The sequence below is a fragment of the Oncorhynchus nerka genome, linkage group LG27 (genome assembly GCF_034236695.1).
Source record: "Oncorhynchus nerka isolate Pitt River linkage group LG27, Oner_Uvic_2.0, whole genome shotgun sequence".
NCBI lineage: Eukaryota > Metazoa > Chordata > Actinopteri > Salmoniformes > Salmonidae > Oncorhynchus > Oncorhynchus nerka.
The window spans coordinates 332,780-351,176 of record NC_088422.1 but is presented as its reverse complement, the minus strand read 5'-3'; the positions used below and the strand labels follow the sequence as shown (position 1 = coordinate 351,176).

General features: G+C 41.5%; 1 protein-coding gene across 5 annotated transcripts in view; it reads right to left on the bottom strand.

Annotated features, from left to right (window-relative positions):
• slc4a4a (solute carrier family 4 member 4a) overlaps positions 1–18,397 on the bottom strand; it is a 328,181-nt gene that overhangs the window by 24,717 nt on the left and 285,067 nt on the right. For 2 of the 5 annotated variants that reach the window (XM_065011300.1, XM_065011303.1), the window contains one exon: positions 9,632–9,707. The exons of the other annotated variants lie outside the window; for them this stretch is intronic. In XM_065011300.1, coding sequence (XP_064867372.1) covers positions 9,632–9,707 — 76 coding nt within the window. The remainder of the gene's footprint in view (positions 1–9,631; positions 9,708–18,397) is intronic. 5 annotated transcript variants of the gene reach the window in all.

Below are 18,397 nucleotides of genomic sequence, written 5' to 3'. Positions count from 1 at the left end.
CAACATCAGCGGAAATTTCAGAGTGACAACTAATAGTACTCGATACAACTCAAACTTTCATTAAAACACACATGCAGGGTACTCAATTAAAGCTACACTCGTTGTGAATCTAGCCAACATGTCAGATTTTTTAAATGCTTTTTGGCGAAAGCATGAGAAGCTATTATCTGATAGCATGCAACCCCCGAAATACCCAAAGGGGACGTAAACAGAATAATTAGCGTAGCCGGCGCTACACAAAACGCAGAAATAAAATATAAAACATTCATTACCTTTGACGAGCTTCTTTGTTGGCACTCCTATATATCCCATAAACATCACAATTGGGTATTTTTTTCGATTAAATCCGTCCATGTATACCCAAAATGTCCATTTATGAAACCCGTCTGATCAGGAAAAAACTGCTTTCCAAAACGCAACGTAATTTTTTTAAATTAAAAAAGTTGCCTATAAACTTTGACAAAATACTTCAAACTACTTTTGTAATCCAACTTTAGGTATTGTAAACGTTAATAATTGATCAAATTGATCACGGGGCGATCTGTATTCAATAGCAGCAAGTCTTGAAATCATGGTCCATATTCTCCCTTTCATAACTTCCTCCGGTGTACTCAAAGACAGGAAGTGCCTATTCACCAAGGATAAACTTCAACTCAATTGCCAGTACTGGCGACATCGTGTGGAAGCTGTAGGCATTGTAAACTGGACGCTATCTATTTTCCCTTGCGATAGACAATACAGAGACTGGCGGAGGCATATTTTTGTTGTGTTTTTTGTGAACAGTTTTCCTTGGGATTTTGCCTCCTACACACGTTCTGTTATAGTCACAGACATGATTTAACCAGTTTTAGAAACTTCGGAGTGTTTTCTATCCACACATACTAATCATATGTATATACTATATTCCTGGCATGACTAGCAGGACGTTGAAATTTTGCGCGATTTAAAAAAAAAATATAAAAAAAAATTCGCAGCCTCTTTAAGAGGTTTTAAAGAAGCGCCATTATACCTTCTTAACCAAACTGTCTGTGTGGATGGATCATTTCAGGTTGTCAGTGATGTGCATGCTGAGGAAAATCAAGCTTTTCACCCTCTCCTCGGCCCAGTCGACGTGGTTGGGGGTGTGCTCTCTGCTGTTTCCTGAAGTCCACAATCTGCTCCTTTGTTTTGTTGATGTTGAGGGAGAGGTCATTTTCCTGGCACCACTCTACCAGGGCCCTCACCTCCTTCCTGTAGGCGGTCTTGTCATTGTTGGTAATCAGAACTATCACTGTTGTGTCACCTGCAAACTTGATGATTCAGTTGGAGACATGCATGGCCACGTATTCATGGGCAAACAGGGATTACAGGAGGGGGCTGAGCATGCACCCTTGTGGGGTCCACATTTTGAGGGTCAGTAGTGGGGTAGGCCCGTCAGGAAGTCCAGGACCCCGTTGCACAGGGTAGGGTTCAGACCCAGGGCCCCGAACTTAGTGATTAGCTTGGAAGGTACCATGGTGTTGAAGGCTGAGCTGTAGTGGATGAACAGCATTCTCACATAGATAGTCTACCTGTCCATGTGGAATAGGGCAGGGTGCAGTGCAATGGCGATTGCACCCGTGGATCTGTTAGGATTATGTTTTCCACGAACAAGGTGTTTAGCTTGTCCATGAGCAAGGCATCATGTCCACAACATGGCTGGTTTCCCCTTTATAATCTGTGATTGTCTGGAGTCCCTGCCACATACGTCTAGTCTCTGAGCAATGGAATTTTGACATCACTTTGTCCTGTACTGTCGTTTTGCCTGTTTACGGAGGACATAGGGGGACTGTTTGTACTCGTCCAAGTTCCCAGTCACCTTGCCGTGGTTAGCTGCGGTGGATGGTGCTTTCAGGTTTGTGCAAATGATGTCATTTTTCCAATGTGTTTGGATAAGTTCTAATCACCACAGTGGGAACAACATCCTCTATGCACTTCCTGATGAAACCAGTCACTGAGTCAGTGTATATGGCAATACTATTCTTAGAGGAAATTTCTGACTATAAGAGGGGAGGAGCAGAATGGACGAATGATCTGATTTGCTGAAGGGAGGGTGGTGGAGGGCCTTGTAGCCATTCCGGAAGAGGGAGTAGCAATCGTCAAGAGATCTTGATGAGCGAGTAGCACAGGATATGTATTGATAAAACTTCGGTTGCATTTTCCTCAGTTTTCCTTTACTGAAGTCCCCAGCTAAAATAAATGCGGCCTCAGGATATGCGGTTTCCATTTTGCACGAAGTCTCGTGCAGTTCCTTGAGATCCGTTGCGGTGTCGGCTTGAGTGGGAATATATACGGCCGTGATGACCAAAGATTAATCTCTGCTGTTTCCATTTTGATGGTGAGGTATTCCAGATTTGGAGAACAAAAGGACTTGAGGTCCTGTACGTAACACCAATCACACCCTAAGTAGTTAATCATGAAACACACACCTCCACCTCTCTTTTTCCCGGAGAGTTCTTTCTTCCTGTCCACGGGATGGACAGAGAACTCCTTGAACAGTATATCCGGAGAGAGCCATGACCCTCAGCTCGTGTACTTTATTGTCCAGGGACTGAACATTAGCGGGTAATATATTTGTATTTTATATTTTTTTAAATGTATTATGGGTCCCCATTAGTTCCTGCCAGGGCAGCAGCTACTCTTCCTGGTGTTTATTATGGGTCCCCATTAGTTCCTGCCAGGGCAGCAGCTACTCTTCCTGGTGTTTATTATGGGTCCCCATTAGTTCCTGCCAGGGCAGCAGCTACTCTTCCTGGGGTTTATTATGGATCCCCATTAGTTCCTGCCACGGCAGCAGCTACTCTTCCTGGTGTTTATTATGGATCCCCATTAGTTCCTGCCAGGGCAGCAGCTACTCTTCCTGGTGTTTATTATGGGTCCCCATTAGTTCCTGCCAGGGCAGCAGCTACTCTTCCTGGTGTTTATTATGGGTCCCCATTAGTTCCTGCCAGGGCAGCAGCTACTCTTCCTGGGGTTTATTATGGATCCCCATTAGTTCCTGCCAGGGCAGCAGCTACTCTTCCTGGTGTTTATTATGGGTCCCCATTAGTTCCTGCCAGGGCAGCAGCTACTCTTCCTGGTGTTTATTATGGGTCCCCATTAGTTCCTGCCAGGGCAGCAGCTACTCTTCCTGGTGTTTATTATGGGTCCCCATTAGTTCCTGCCAGGGCAGCAGCTACTCTTCCTGGTGTTTATTATGGGTCCCCATTAGTTCCTGCCAGGGCAGCAGCTACTCTTCCTGGGGTTTATTATGGGTCCCCATTAGTTCCTGCCAGGGCAGCAGCTACTCTTCCTGGTGTTTATTATGGATCCCCATTAGTTCCTGCCAGGGCAGCAGCTACTCTTCCTGGTGTTTATTATGGATCCCCATTAGTTCCTGCCAGGGCAGCAGCTACTCTTCCTGGTGTTTATTATGGATCCCCATTAGTTCCTGCCAGGGCAGCAGCTACTCTTCCTGGTGTTTATTATGGGTCCCCATTAGTTCCTGCCAGGGCAGCAGCTACTCTTCCTGGTGTTTATTATGGGTCCCCATTAGTTCCTGCCAGGGCAGCAGCTACTCTTCCTGGTGTGTATTATGGGTCCCCATTAGTTCCTGCCAGGGCAGCAGCTACTCTTCCTGGGGTTCAACAAAATTAAGGCAGTTACAAATAAATAAAAACATTACATTTCACAACAGATTTCACAACACATTAAGTGTGTGCCCCTAGGCCACTACTCTAGTACCACACATCTACAGTAGTTCCTCCTTTAAAAGTCTTGCATGCTACTGCAGAATTCTGTGGCATGTCATATAATTGTCAGCCATTTTTTTCTGTTACTGCAAGTTATTGCTAGTTGGACCACCAGAGGGCATCTTTGAGAAGCATTTGACAGTATTCTGTATTGGCATTACCAGAGAATTTAAAAGCTTTTTTGCAATAACATAGTATATGGGATTGATTTTAAGAAATTTGGCTTAAATAATTTGATTAATATTATGGTGTTTCTATTCAGAGATAAATGAAAAACGAAACCCTCAGGGTTTCCATTAGGATAGAATGGACAATATGGTGCTGTACAACATGACGGTCGGGAGTAGGCTACAGGATTGGACGATTCTGAATTGCTTGCCTTCATTAGACAACTTTGTTCCAATATTTCTGTAAATCAGTGATATTTATTCCCATAGTAATTCATTATGGATCCATAACTAAATCAACATCTGCATATTGAAAGAGTATTTTTTAAATTTTATTAATGAAATGTGTTTATTTGTTTATTAGGCTAATGGGCAGTCTACAATACATACTGTAGTAAACATGAGAAAGTGCCTAATTATTTACATAAGGGAAAGCAGGCCATGTCTGTACTACAGAATACTGGGCACGTGGGAGACAGGTGTTATTTTATAGTTGTGATGTCTTCACTATTATTCTACAATGCAGAAAATAGTAAATATAAAGAAAATATCTATTGCGTGCCTCACAGTGTGCAGCTTGAGCCCCACCCTCTTCAAGATACTGTATAAATCAATGAATTGGCAAGGGCACTAGAACAGTCTGCAGCACCTGGCCTCACCTGACTAGAATCCAAAGTAAAATGTTGACTGTTTGCTGATGATCTGGTGCTTCTGTCCCCAATCAAGAAGGGAAGGCAAGAAGGGCCTTCTATGCCATCAAAAGGAACATATCATTCGACATACCAACTGGGATCTGGCTAAAAATACTTGAATCAGTTATAGAACCCATTGCCCTTTATAGTTGTGAGGTCTGGGATCTGCTCACCAACCAAGAATTCACAAAATGGGACAAACACCAAATGAAAGCATTCTGCAAAAATATCCTCGGTGTAAAACGTAAAACACTAAATAATTTATGAAGAGCAGAATTAGGGCGATACCCACTAATTATCAAAAATCCGGAAAAGAGCCGTTAAATTCTACAACCACCTAAAAGGAAGCGATTCCCAAACCTTCCAACAAAGCCATCACCTACAGAGAAATGAACCTGGAGAAGAGTCCCCTAAGCAAGCTGGTCCTGGGCTCTGTTCACAAACACACCCCACAGAGCCATCACCTACAGAGAGATTAAGAGAAGAGTCCCCTAAGCAAGCTGGTCCTGGGCTCTGTTCACAAACACACCCCACAGAGCCATCACCTACAGAGAGATTAACCTGGAGAAGAGTCCCCTAAGCAAGCTGGTCCTGGGCTCTGTTCACAAACACAAACACACCCTACAGAGCCATCACCTACAGAGAGATTAACCTGGAGAAGAGTCCCCTAAGCAAGCTGGTCCTGGGCTCTGTTCACAAACAGACCCCACAAAGCCCCAGGACAGCAACACAATTAGACCCAACCAAGTCATGAGAAAACAGAGAGATAAATACACATTGGAAAGAATTAACAACAAAAACCAGAGCAAACTAGAATGCTATTTGGCCTTAGACAGAGTGCACGGTGGCAGAATACCTGACCACTATGACTGACCAATAATGAAGGAAAGCTTTGACTATGTACAGATAGTGAGCATAGCCTTGTTATTGTGAAAGGCCACCGTAGTCAGATCTGGCTCTCAAGAGAAGACAGGCTATGTGCACACTGCCCACAAAATGAGGGAGAAACTGCGCTGCACTTCCTAACCTCCTGCCAAATGTATGACCATATTAGAGACACATATTGCCATCAGATTAGAAAGACCCACAAAGAATGAAAAAAAATCCATTTTTGATGAACTCCCATATTTATTGGGTGAAATACCACAGTTGTAACGCACCTCGTCCTCCTCTTCTGAGGACCAAAACGCAGCGTGCTAAGTGTCCATAATTGTCACGTTCTGACCTTTATTTCCTTTGTTTTGTCATTATTTAGTATGGTCAGGGTATGAATTGGGTGGGCAGTCTATGTTTGTTTTTCTATGTTTTGGGGTATTTCTATGTTTCGGCCTAGTATGGTTCTCAATCAGAGGCAGGTGTCAATAGTTGTCTCTGATTGAGAATCATACTTAGGTAGCCTGGGTTTCACTGTGTGTTTGTGGGTGATTGTTCCTGTCTCTGTGTTTTGCACCAGATAGGGCTGTTTTTGGTTTTCCACGTTTATTGTTTTGTAGTGTTCATGTTTATCTGTTTTTATTAAACATGAATCAATATAACCAAGCTGCGTTTTGGTCCGCCTGTACTTCACCACAGGAAAACCCTTACAGAATCACCCACCACAACAGGACCAAGCGGCGTGGTGATGGGCAACAGCAAAAGCAGCAGCAGGAGAGGCAACAGAGGCAGTAGCAGGAGCAGCAGCAGCAGCAGCAGTGGGAGAGGCTGCACTACTTGGAGAAATGGACCTGGGAGGAGATTCTAGACGGGAAAGGACCTTGGGCAGAGCCAGGGGAATATTGCCGCCCCAAAGCCGAGGCAGCAAAAGCAGAGAGGCGGCATTATGAGGAGCTAGCACGGCAGAGCGGATGGAAGCCCGAGAGTCAGCCCCAAAAATTTCTTGGGGGGGCACACAGGAAGTGTGGTGAAGCCAGGTAGGAGACCTGCGCCAACTTCCTGTGCTTACCGGGGGGCTGGAGAGACCGGGCAGGAACCGTGTTATGCTGTGAAGCGCACGGTGTCCCCAGTGTGGGTTCATAGCCCGGTGCGGTACATTCCAGCTCCGCGTATCGGCCGGGCTAGAGTGGGCATCGAGCCAAGTGCCATGAAGCCGGCTCTACGCATCTGGTCTCCAGTGCGTCTCCTTGGGCCGGCTTACATGGCACCAGCCTTGCGTACGGTGTCCCCGGTTCGCCTGCATAGCCCAGTGCGGGCTATTCCACCTTGCCGCACTGGCAGGGCGACCGGGACCATTCAACCGGGTAAGGTTGGGCAGGCTCGGTGCTCAAGAGCTCCAGTGCGCCTGCACGGTCCGGTCTATCCGTCACCACCTCCACGCACCAGCCCTCCAGTGGCAGCCCCCCGCACCAGGCTGTCTCTCCGGCTCATCCTTACAGAGGCTCCCGCCTCTCCAGCGCTGCCGGATCCTTCCTCCTCTCCAGCGCAGCCGGAGTCTCCCGCCTGTTCGGCGCTACCAGAGCTCCCGCCCCTTAGTCCAGAGGCGCCAGAGCTACTCAGTCCAGCGCTGTCAGAGCCTTCCTCTCCAGCGTTGCCGGAGCTTCCCGTCTGCCCAGCGTTGCCGCCGGAGTCTCCCGCCTGTCCGGCGCTGCCGCCGGAGTCTCCCGCCTGTCCGGCGCTGCCGCCGGAGTCTCCCGCCTGTCCGGCGCTGCCGCCGGAGTCTCCCGCCTGTCCGGCGCTGCTGCCGGAGTCTGAGGCGCCAGAGCCCCTCAGCCCAGAGGCGCCAGAGCCCCTCCCCCTCTGTCCCGAGCTGCCCCTCTGTCCCGAGCTGCCCCTCTGTCCCGAGCTTCTGCCCCTCTGTCCCGAGCTTCTGCCCCTCTGTCCAGAGCTTCTGCCCCTCTGTCCAGAGCTTCTGCCCCTCTGTCCAGAGCTTCTGCCCCTCTGTCCAGTGGGGTCATTGAGAAGGGTGGCCATGGTTAGAAAGCCACGGAGGCGGACAATAAAGCAGACTAAGACAATGGTGAAGTGGGGTCCGCGTCCCGCGCCAGAGCCGCCACCGTGGACAGACGCCCACCCAGACCCTCCCCTATAGGTTAAGGTTTTGCGGCCGGAGTCCGCACCTTTGGGGGGGGGGACTGTCACATTCTGACCTTTATTTCCTTTGTTTTGTCATTATTTAGTATGGTCAGGGTGTGAATTGGGTGGGCAGTCTATGTTTGTTTTTCTATGTTTTGGGGTATTTCTATGTTTCGGCCTAGTATGGTTCTCAATCAGAGGCAGGTGTGATTAGTTGTCTCTGATTGAGAATCATACTTAGGTAGCCTGGGTTTCACTGTGTGTTTGTGGGTGATTGTTCCTGTCTCTGTGTTTTGCACCAGATAGGGCTGTTTTTGGTTTTCCACGTTTATTGTTTTGTAGTGTTCATGTTTATCTGTTTTTATTAAACATGAATCAATATAACCACGCTGCGTTTTGGTCCGCCTGTACTTCACCACAGGAAAACCCTTAGAACAATGTTTATTTTAAAACATAAACTGAACACTACGAAATACAAATCAATAAACGAAACAGTCCCATGTGGCGACAAAAACTGACACGGAAGACAACCACCCACAACCCAAAACTGAAACCCAGGCTACCTAAGTATGATTCTCAATCAGGGACAACAATTGACAGCTGCCTCTGATTGAGAACCATACTAGGCCGAACTCAAAAACCAACATAGAAAAACAAACAGACTGCCCACCCCAACTCACGCCCTGACCATACTAAAACAAAGACAAAAACTAAGAAACTAAGGTCAGAACGTGACAACAGTGTGAAATCCCAGCAGCAAGATTTGTGATTTGCCTCAAAAGGGCAACCAGTGAAGAACAAACACCTCTGTAATTACAACTCATATTTATGTTTATAGATTTTCCCTTTTGTACTTTAACCATTTGTACATCGTTACAACACTGTATATAGACATAATATGACATTTGAAATGTCTTTATTCTTTTGGATCTTTTGTATGTAATGAACATTTTCTATTGTTTACCTTCACGTTTGTTTATTATCTATTTCACTTGCTTTGGCAATGTAAACATAAGTTTCCCATGCCAATAAAGCCCATTAAATTTAAATGAATTGAGAGAGGGTAGACCCAACCAAATCATTAGAAAACAAAAAAGATAATTACTTGACACATTGGAAAGAATTAACAAAAAAACTGAGCAAACTAGAATGCTATTTGGCCCTAAACAGAGAGTACACAGTGGCAGAATACCTGACCACTGTGACTGACCCAAACTTAAGGAAAGCTTTGACTATGTACAGACTCAGTGAGCATAGCCTTGCTATTGAGAAAGGCTGTGGTAGGCAGACCTGGCTCTCAAGAGAAGACAAAAAATGAGGTGGAAACTGAGCTGCACTTCCTAACCTCCTGTCCAATGTACGACCATATTAGAGACACATATTTCCCTCAGATTACACAGATCCATAAAGAATTCAAAAAACAATCCCAATTTTGATAAACTCCCATATCTACTGGATGAAATAACACAGTGTTCCATCACAGCAGCAATATTTGTTACCTGTTGCCACAAGAAAAGGGCAACCAGTGAAGAACAAACACCATTGTAAATACAACCCATATTTATGCTTATTTATTTTCCCTGTATATATATATATATAATATGACATTTGTAATGTCTTTATTGTTTTGAAACTTCTGTATGTGTGATGTTTACTGTTCATTTTTATTGTTTGTTTCACTTTTGTGTATTATTTACCTAACTTTGGCAATGTTAACACGTTTCCCATGCCAATAAAGCCCCTTGAATTGAATTGAATTGAATTGAGAGAAAGTGAGAAAGAGAGAGAGGGAGGGGGGACAACAGAGAGAGAGAGAGAGAGAGAGAGAGAGAGAGACGTAAGAGTCATGCAGAGAGAATCAGTAAGCGACAGACGGACACCTCCCCCACTAAAACCTCTGAAGGCAGAGAGAGAGAGAGAGAGACTGCAGAGCAGAGTAGGAGTGAAAGAGAAGGAGGAGGTTCTTCCATCCGTCAGACAGGACAGCTCTACTCACTGGCGGATGCTTTATTACCTAAGAAAGGTTCCTGCTCCATCATGTCCATGGGGATCTTAATGCTGGGGACATTCTCAGTGTAGGGGAAGTCAGACTGTAGGGGACATAGCAACAAATAGTGATTGTAGGGGACAGAGCAACATAGTCTAACTGTACATAGCAACATAAACTCTGACTGTACATAGCAACAGATGATCTGACTGTATGTGCCATTGTAACAGATAATCAGACTGCAGGGGACATAGCAACAGAAACTCTGACTGTTGGGTAAAAATAACATATCATCTGACTGTAGAGACCTAGCAACATAGTCTGACTGTAGGGGACATAGCAACAGATACTCTGACTGTAGGGGACATAGCAACAGATACTCTGACTGTAGGGGACAAAGTAATAAATACCCTGACTGTAGGGGACATAGCAACATTCTCATTTTAGAGGTATTCTGGCTCTAGAGTAAATAGCATTCAAGAGAGGAAATGTAAAGACCTGCATGTCCATTTCCTGCTCGGGTGTATTGTGAACACTCAGCAGACATGTAAGGCAATTCTGTGTTTCCCATTTCAATCTGACTGAATTCAAAGTGACAGTTCTGCTTGGCTGCTGCATTTCTCTGGTCCTGTGATGATACAGTCTAACTGTGGTTCTCTGGTGCTGTGATGATACAGTCTAACTATGTTTCTCTGGTCCTGTGATGATACAGTCTAACGGTGTTTCTCTGGTCCTGTGATGATACAGTCTAACTATGTTTCTCTGGTCCTGTGATGATACAGTCTAACTGTGTTTATCTGGTCCTGTGATGATACAGTCTAACTATGTTTCTCTGGTCCTGTGATGATACAGTCTAACGGTGTTTCTCTGGTCCTGTGATGATACAGTCTAACTATGTTTCTCTGGTCCTGTGATGATACAGTCTAACTGTGTTTATCTGGTCCTGTGATGATACAGTCTAACTGTGTTTCTCTGGTCCTGTGATGACACAGTCTAACTATGTTTCTCTGGTGCTGTGATGATACAGTCTAACAGTGTTTCTCTGGTCCTGTGATGATACAGTCTAACTATGTTTCTCTGGTGCTGTGATGACACAGTCTAACTATGTTTCTCTGGTGCTGTGATGATACAGTCTAACGGATGATACAGTCTAACTGTGTTTCTAACTGTGTTTCTCTGGTCCTGTGATGATACAGTCTAACTATGTTTCTCTGGTCCTGTGATGATACAGTCTAACTGTGTTTATCTGGTCCTGTGATGATACAGTCTAACTGTGTTTCTCTGGTCCTGTGATGATACAGTCTAACTATGTTTCTCTGGTGCTGTGATGACACAGTCTAACTATGTTTCTCTGGTGCTGTGATGATACAGTCTAACGGTGTTTCTCTGGTGCTGTGATGATAGGGTCTGTGTTTCTCTGGTCCTTTGATGCTTCAGTCTGACTGTGACTCAGCTGAACACCAGAACACAGTAAAACATAAAAGAAAAGGATTAGACCCATGAGAAAGCTGACCATCTAGAACGGTGGTAGAACCTAACACTGATCTAGAATGTTGGTAGAATCTACCGTTGATCTATACTGAACAAAACTATAAACACAACATGCAACAATTTCAAAGTTAATTTAAGGAAATCAGTCAATTGAGATGAATTCATTAGGTCCTAATCTATGGAAACATAGGACCAACACTTTACATGTTGCGCTTATATTTTTGTTCAGTGTGGAACATTGTTAGAACTTAAAGGGATAGTTCATTTGTGACATGAATCCCATTCAAGTCATGGGACATATATATATACAAATAATGTGCTCATCATGTTCGAATCATCTATAAGCGACTTTGTTGACCTGCACAATCATGTCAGATGATTTGGACATGTGCGAAAAATGCTAATATCGGTTCCATGACATGAATGGGATTTGTGCCAATGCTAAAACGTTAGCATGTGGAAACAAAACTAAATCATAGATTTCTGTCATACGATGTCCATACACTGCTTATAGGGCAAGGATGTCATTTTGTAATTCGGGTGAACAATCCCTTTCGTGCTGATCTGGAACACTGGTAGAATCTAATGCTGATCTAGAATGTTAGTAGATTCTAATGCTGATCTAGAATGTTAGTAGAATCTAATGTGGATTTAGAATGGTAGTATAGTTAAATGTTGATCAATATTTATGATATAACATAGCTTTACTACTGTTCCTTAATTATTTGTAAAAAAACAAGTAGTTATTTCTCTTAAAACTACATTTTTCGTTAAGGGATTGTAAGTAAGCATTTCACTGTACGGTCTACACATGTTGTATTAGGCGCATGTGACAAATACAATTGGATTTAATTTAATTTGAACCCTGACTAAAACAACGATACAATCTAAAGCTGATCTAGAACAATGATAGAGCCTAACCCTGAACAACAATAAAGAATAGAACCTAACCCTAATCTAGAACAATGATATAACCTAACCCAGATATAGAACAATGATATAACATAACCCTGATTTAGAACAATGATAGTATCTAAAGTTGATCTAGAACAATAATAGATCCTAACCCTGACCTAGAACAATGACCTAACCGTGATTTAAAACAATTAAGGCATCTAAAGCTCATTTAGAACAATGATGGAATCTAACCCCGATCTACGACAATAATATAACCTAACTCTGATCTAGAACAATGATAGAACCGGACGCTGATTTCGAACAATGATAGCATCTAAAGCTGATGTAGAACAATGACAGAAACGAACCCTAATCTAGAACAATGATAGAACCTAATCCTGATTTCGAAAAATTATAGAATCTAACCCTGATTTAGAACAATGGTAGAATCTAAAGATGATCTACAACAATGATAGAATCTAAAGCTGATCTCCAACAACGATAGAATCTAACCCTGATCTACAACAATGATATAATCTAAACCTGATCTCCAACAACGATGGAATCTAACCCCGATTTAGAATAATGGTAGAAACTAACCCTGATTAAGAACAATGAAAGAATCTAACACTTCTTTGGGACTGGGGGGCATTATTGAGTAGCTTGGATAAAAAGGTGCCCAGAGTAAACTGCCTGCTACGCAGCCATAAAAGCTAGAATATGCATATTATTAGTAGATTTGGATAGAAAAAAACTCTGAAGTTTCTAAAACTGTTTGAATGATATCTGTGAGTATAAAAGAACTCATATGGCAGGCAGGAACCTAAAAGAAAAATCCAACCAGGAAGTGGGAAATCTGAGGTTTGTAGTTTTTCAACTCATTGCCTATCGAATATACAGTGTCTATGGGGTCGTATTGCACTTCCTAAGGCTTCCACTGGATGTCAATAGTCTTTAGAACCTTGTTTGAGGCTTCTACTGTGACAGGGGGAATGAGAGCTGATTGAGCCAGAGGTCTGGCAGAGAGGCATGAGCTGATCACGTCCGCACACGTGAGAGCGACCTGCGTTCCATTGCATTTCTACAGACAAAGGAATTCTCCGGATGAAACATTATTGAAGATTTATGTTAAAAACATCCTAAAGACTGATTCTATACATCATTTGACATGTTTCTACAGACTGTAACGGAACTTTTTGACTTTTCGTCTGGACTTAGTGTAGCACTTCATGAATTTGTATTACTGGGCTAAACGCACAAACAACAAGGAGGTATTTGGACATAAATGATGGACTTTATCGAATAAAACAAACATTTATTGTGGAACTGGGATTCCTGTGAGTGCATTCTGATGAAGATCATCAAAGGTAAGTGAATATTTATAATGCTATTCCTGACTTCTGTTGACTCCACAACATGGCGGATATCTGGCTTGTTTTTGTGTCTGAGCGCTGTACTCAGATTATTGCATGGTGTGCTTTTTCCATCAAGTTTTTAAAAATCTGACACAGCGGTTGCATTCAGGAGAAGTGAATCTGAAATTCCATGCATAACACTTGTATCTTTTATCAATGTTTATTATGAGTATTTCTGTAAATTGATGTGGGGCTCTGCAAAATCACCGGATGTTTTGGAACTACTGAAAATAACGTGACAATGTAAACTGAGATTTCTGGATGTAAATATGAACTTTATCGAACAAAACAAACATGCATTGTGTGTAACACGAAGTCCTATGAGTGTCATCTGATGAAGATCATCAAAAGTTAGTGATTAATTGATCTCTATTTCTGAATTTTTGGCTGAAAAATGGCTGTGTTCTTCTGACTAGGCCATAACCAAAAATAATCGTTTGGTGTGCTTTCGCAGTAAAGCCTTTTTGAAATCGGACACCCTGGCTGGATTTACAACAGGTTTATATTTAAAAGGGTGTAAAATACTTGCATGTTTGAAGAATTTAAATTATGGTCTTTCTCTTGTTTTGAATTTGGCGCCATGCAATTTCACTGGCTGTTGGAGAGGTGGGACACTACCATCCCACATGTCCAAGAGAAGATAAGAACAATTATATAACCTAACCATGATATAGAACAATGATATAACCTAACCCTGATTTAGAACAGTGATACAATATAACAATGATCAATAACAATGTTAGAATCTAAAGCTGGTCTACAACAATGACAGAACCTAACCCTAAAATAGAACAATGACTGAGCCTAATCCTGAGTTAGAACAATGATAGAATCTAAAGCTGATCTCCAATAATGATAGAACCTAACCCTGACTAAAATGATGATGAAACTTAACCCTGATCTACAAAAATAATATCATCCAAAGCTGATCTCCAACTATGACATCATCTAAAGCTGACCTCCAACAATGATAGAATCTAACCCTGATTTAGAATAATGATAGAAATTAACCCTGATTAACCTGTTCAACCTATGGGGGCGCTATGTCATTATTGGATAGAAAGACGTGCCCGTTTTAAGCGCAATATTTTGTCACGAAAAGATGCTCGACTATGCATGGAATTGACAGCCTTGGAAAGACAAAACTCTGACGTCTCCAAAACTGCAAAGATATTATCTGTGAGTGCCCCAGAACTAATGCAACAGGCGAAACCAAGATGAAGTTTCATACAGGAAATGCCCCAGATTCTGAAGGCGCTGTGTTCCAATGTCTCCTTATATGGCTGTGAATGCGCCAGGAATGAGCCTGCGGTTTCTGTCTATTCCCCGAGGTGTCTGCAGCATTGTGACGTGTTTGTAGGCATATCATTGGAAGATTGACCATAAGAGACTACATTTACCTGGTGTCCCGCCCGGTGTCCTGTGTGCATAATCTGTAGGTCCATGCGCGTTCCATTTCTTCAGAAGAGAAAGTAAAATGCCACGATGGATTTTATCGTCGATAGATATGTGAAAAACACCTTGAGGATTAATTCTAAACATCGGTTTGCCATGTTTCTGTCGATATTATGGAGTTAATTTGGAAAAAAGTTTGCGTTTTAATGACTTAATATATATATATTTTTTTCCCCTCCCCAAATGTGATGAACAAAACAGAGCGATTAGTCGACACAAATAATATTTTTTGTAAAAACGGAACATTTGCTATCTAACAGTCTCCTCATTGAAAACATCTGAAGTTCTTCAAAGGTAAATGATTTTATTTGAATGCTTTTCTGGTTTTTGTGGAAAATGTTGCATGCTGAATGCTAACGCTAAATGGTATGTTAGTCATCAATACTGTTACACAAATGCTTGTTTTGCAATGGTTGAGAAGCATATTTTGAAAATCTGAGATGACAGTGTTGTTAACAAAAGGCTAAGCTTGAGAGCAAATAGATTCATTTCATTTCATTTGCGATTTTCATGAATAGTTAACGTTGCGTTATGGTAATAAGCTTGAGGCTGTAGTCACGATACCGGATCCGGGATGGCTCGACGCAAGAAGTTAAGAACATTGACAGAATCTGACCCTTATTGAGAACGATGATATAACCTAACCCCGATTTAGAACAATGATATAACCTAACGCTGATTTAGAACAATGATACAATTTAACACTGATCTAGAACAATGATAGAATCTAAACATAGTCTATAACAATGATATAACCTAACCCTGATCTCCAGCAATGGTAGAATCTGACCGTGATCTTGAACAACGATAGAACCTAATCCTAAATTAGAACAATGATATCATCTAAAGCTGATCTTCAACAATGATAGAACCTAACCCTGATCTACAACAATGATATCATCTAAACCTGATCTACAACAATGATATCATCGAAAGCTGATCTGCAACAATGATAGAACCTAATCCTAAATTAGAACAATGATATCATCTAAAGCTGATCTTCAACAATGATAGAACCTAACCCTGATCTACAACAATGATATCATCTAAAGCTGATCTTCAACAATGATAGAACCTAACCCTGATCTACAACAATGATATCATCTAAAGCTGATCTACAACAATGATATCATCGAAAGCTGATCTGCAACAATGATAGAACCTAACCCTGATCTACAACAATGATATCATCTAAAGCTGATCTCCAACAATGAAATCATCTAAAGCTGATCTCCAACAATGATAGAACCAAAACCCTGACATCCAACAATGATAGAACCTAATCATGATTTAAATCAATGATACAAAATAACACTGATCTAGAACAAAGATTAGATCTAAAGCTGATCTACAACATTGATATAACCTATCCCTGATCTCCAACAATGATAGAACCTAACCATAATCTTGAATAATAATAGAACCTAATCCTGATTAAGAACAATAATAGAATCTGAAGCTAATTTATAACTATGATAGAATTGAAAACTGATCTACAACAATGATATAACCTAACCCTGATCTCAAACAATGATGGAACCTAATCCCAGACCTGATCAATGATTTAACCTAATTCTGATTCAGAGCAATTCTGATCTACAAAAATGATATCATCCAAAGCTGATCTCCAACTATGACATCATCTAAAGCTGACCTCCAACAATGATAGAATCTAACCCTGATTTTGAACAGTGATATAATCTAAGCTGATCTACAACAATGATTGACCTAACACTGATCTCCAACAATGATACAACCTAACCCTGATCTTGAACAATGATAGAACCTAACCCTAATTTAGAACAACAATATAACCTAACCCTGATCTACAACAATGATAGACCCTAAACCTAATCTAGAACCATGATAGAACCTAACCCTGATTTAGAACAATGATAGAACCTAACCATAATTTAGAACAATGAGAGAACTTAATCCTGATTTAGAACAATGATATGATCTAAAGCTGACCTAGAACAGCAGAACCTCACCCTGATCTAGAAAAATTACAGGCATCTAAAGCTGATCAAGAACAATGATGGACTCTAACCCTGAAATATGACAATAATAGATCCAAACCCTGATTTAGAAAAATTATACAATCTAATGCTGATCTACAACAATGATAGAACCAAACCCTGATCTCCAACAATGATAGAACCAAACCCTGATCTCCAACAATGATAGAACCAAACCCTGATCTACAACAATGATAGAACCAAACCCTGATCTACAACAATGATAGAATCAAACCCTGATCTCCAGAATGATAGAACCTAACCCTGATCTCCAAACATGACAGAACCTAATTCTGATTTAGAACAATGACATAATCTAAAGATGATCGACAACAATGATAGAACCTAACCCTGATCTAGAACAATGACCTTACCCTGATTCAGAACAATGAAGCCATATAAAGCTGATTTAGAACAATGATGGACTCTAACCATGATCTAAGACAATAATAGAACCTAACCCTGATTTAGAACAATGCTAGCATCTAACGCTGAACTTAACCCTGATCTACAGCAATGATTGAACCAAATCCTGATGTAGAACAATGATATAATCTAACCCAAATCCAGAACAATCCAAGACCTAACCCTGATCTCCAACAATGATAGAACCTAACCATGATCTTGAACAACGACAGAACCTAATCCTGTTTTAGAACAATGATAGAATCTAAAGCTGATTTAGAACAATATAATCTAAAACTGATCTACAACAATGATAGAACCTAACTTTAATCTAGAACAATGATTGAGCCTAATCCTGATTTAGAGCAATGACAGAATATAAAGCTGATCTGCAACAATGATATAACCTAACCCAAATCCAGAACAATCCAAGACCTAACTCTGATCTCCAACAATGATATAACCTAATCCTGATATACAACAATGATATAATCTAAAGATGATCAACAACAACGATAGTACCTATTCCCTGATCTACAACGATGATAAAACCTAACCCTGATCTACAAAAATGATGTCATGTACAACAATCTACAGCAATGATAGAACCTAACCCTGTTCTAGAACAATGATATAACCTATCCCTGATTTAGAACATTGACAGAATCTAAAGCTGATTTACAACAATGATACAACATAACACTGATCTGGAACAATGATAGCATCTAAAGCTTATGTAGAACAATGATAGAACCTAACCCTGATCTAGAACAATGATATAACCTATCCCTGATTTAGAACAATGACAGAATCTACAACTGATCTACGACAATGATAGAACCTAACCTTAATCTAGAACAATGATTGAGCCTATTCTGATTTAGAACAATGACAGAATATAAAGCTGATCAGCAACAATGATAGAACCAAACCCTGCTTTCCAACAATGATCCTGATTTAGAACAATGATAGAATCTAAAGCAGATCTACAACAATGACATTACCTAACGCTGATCTACATCAATGATGTAATCTAAAGCTGATCTACAACAATGATGGAATCTAACCCTGATATAGAACAATTATAGAACCTAATCCTGATTTAGAACAGT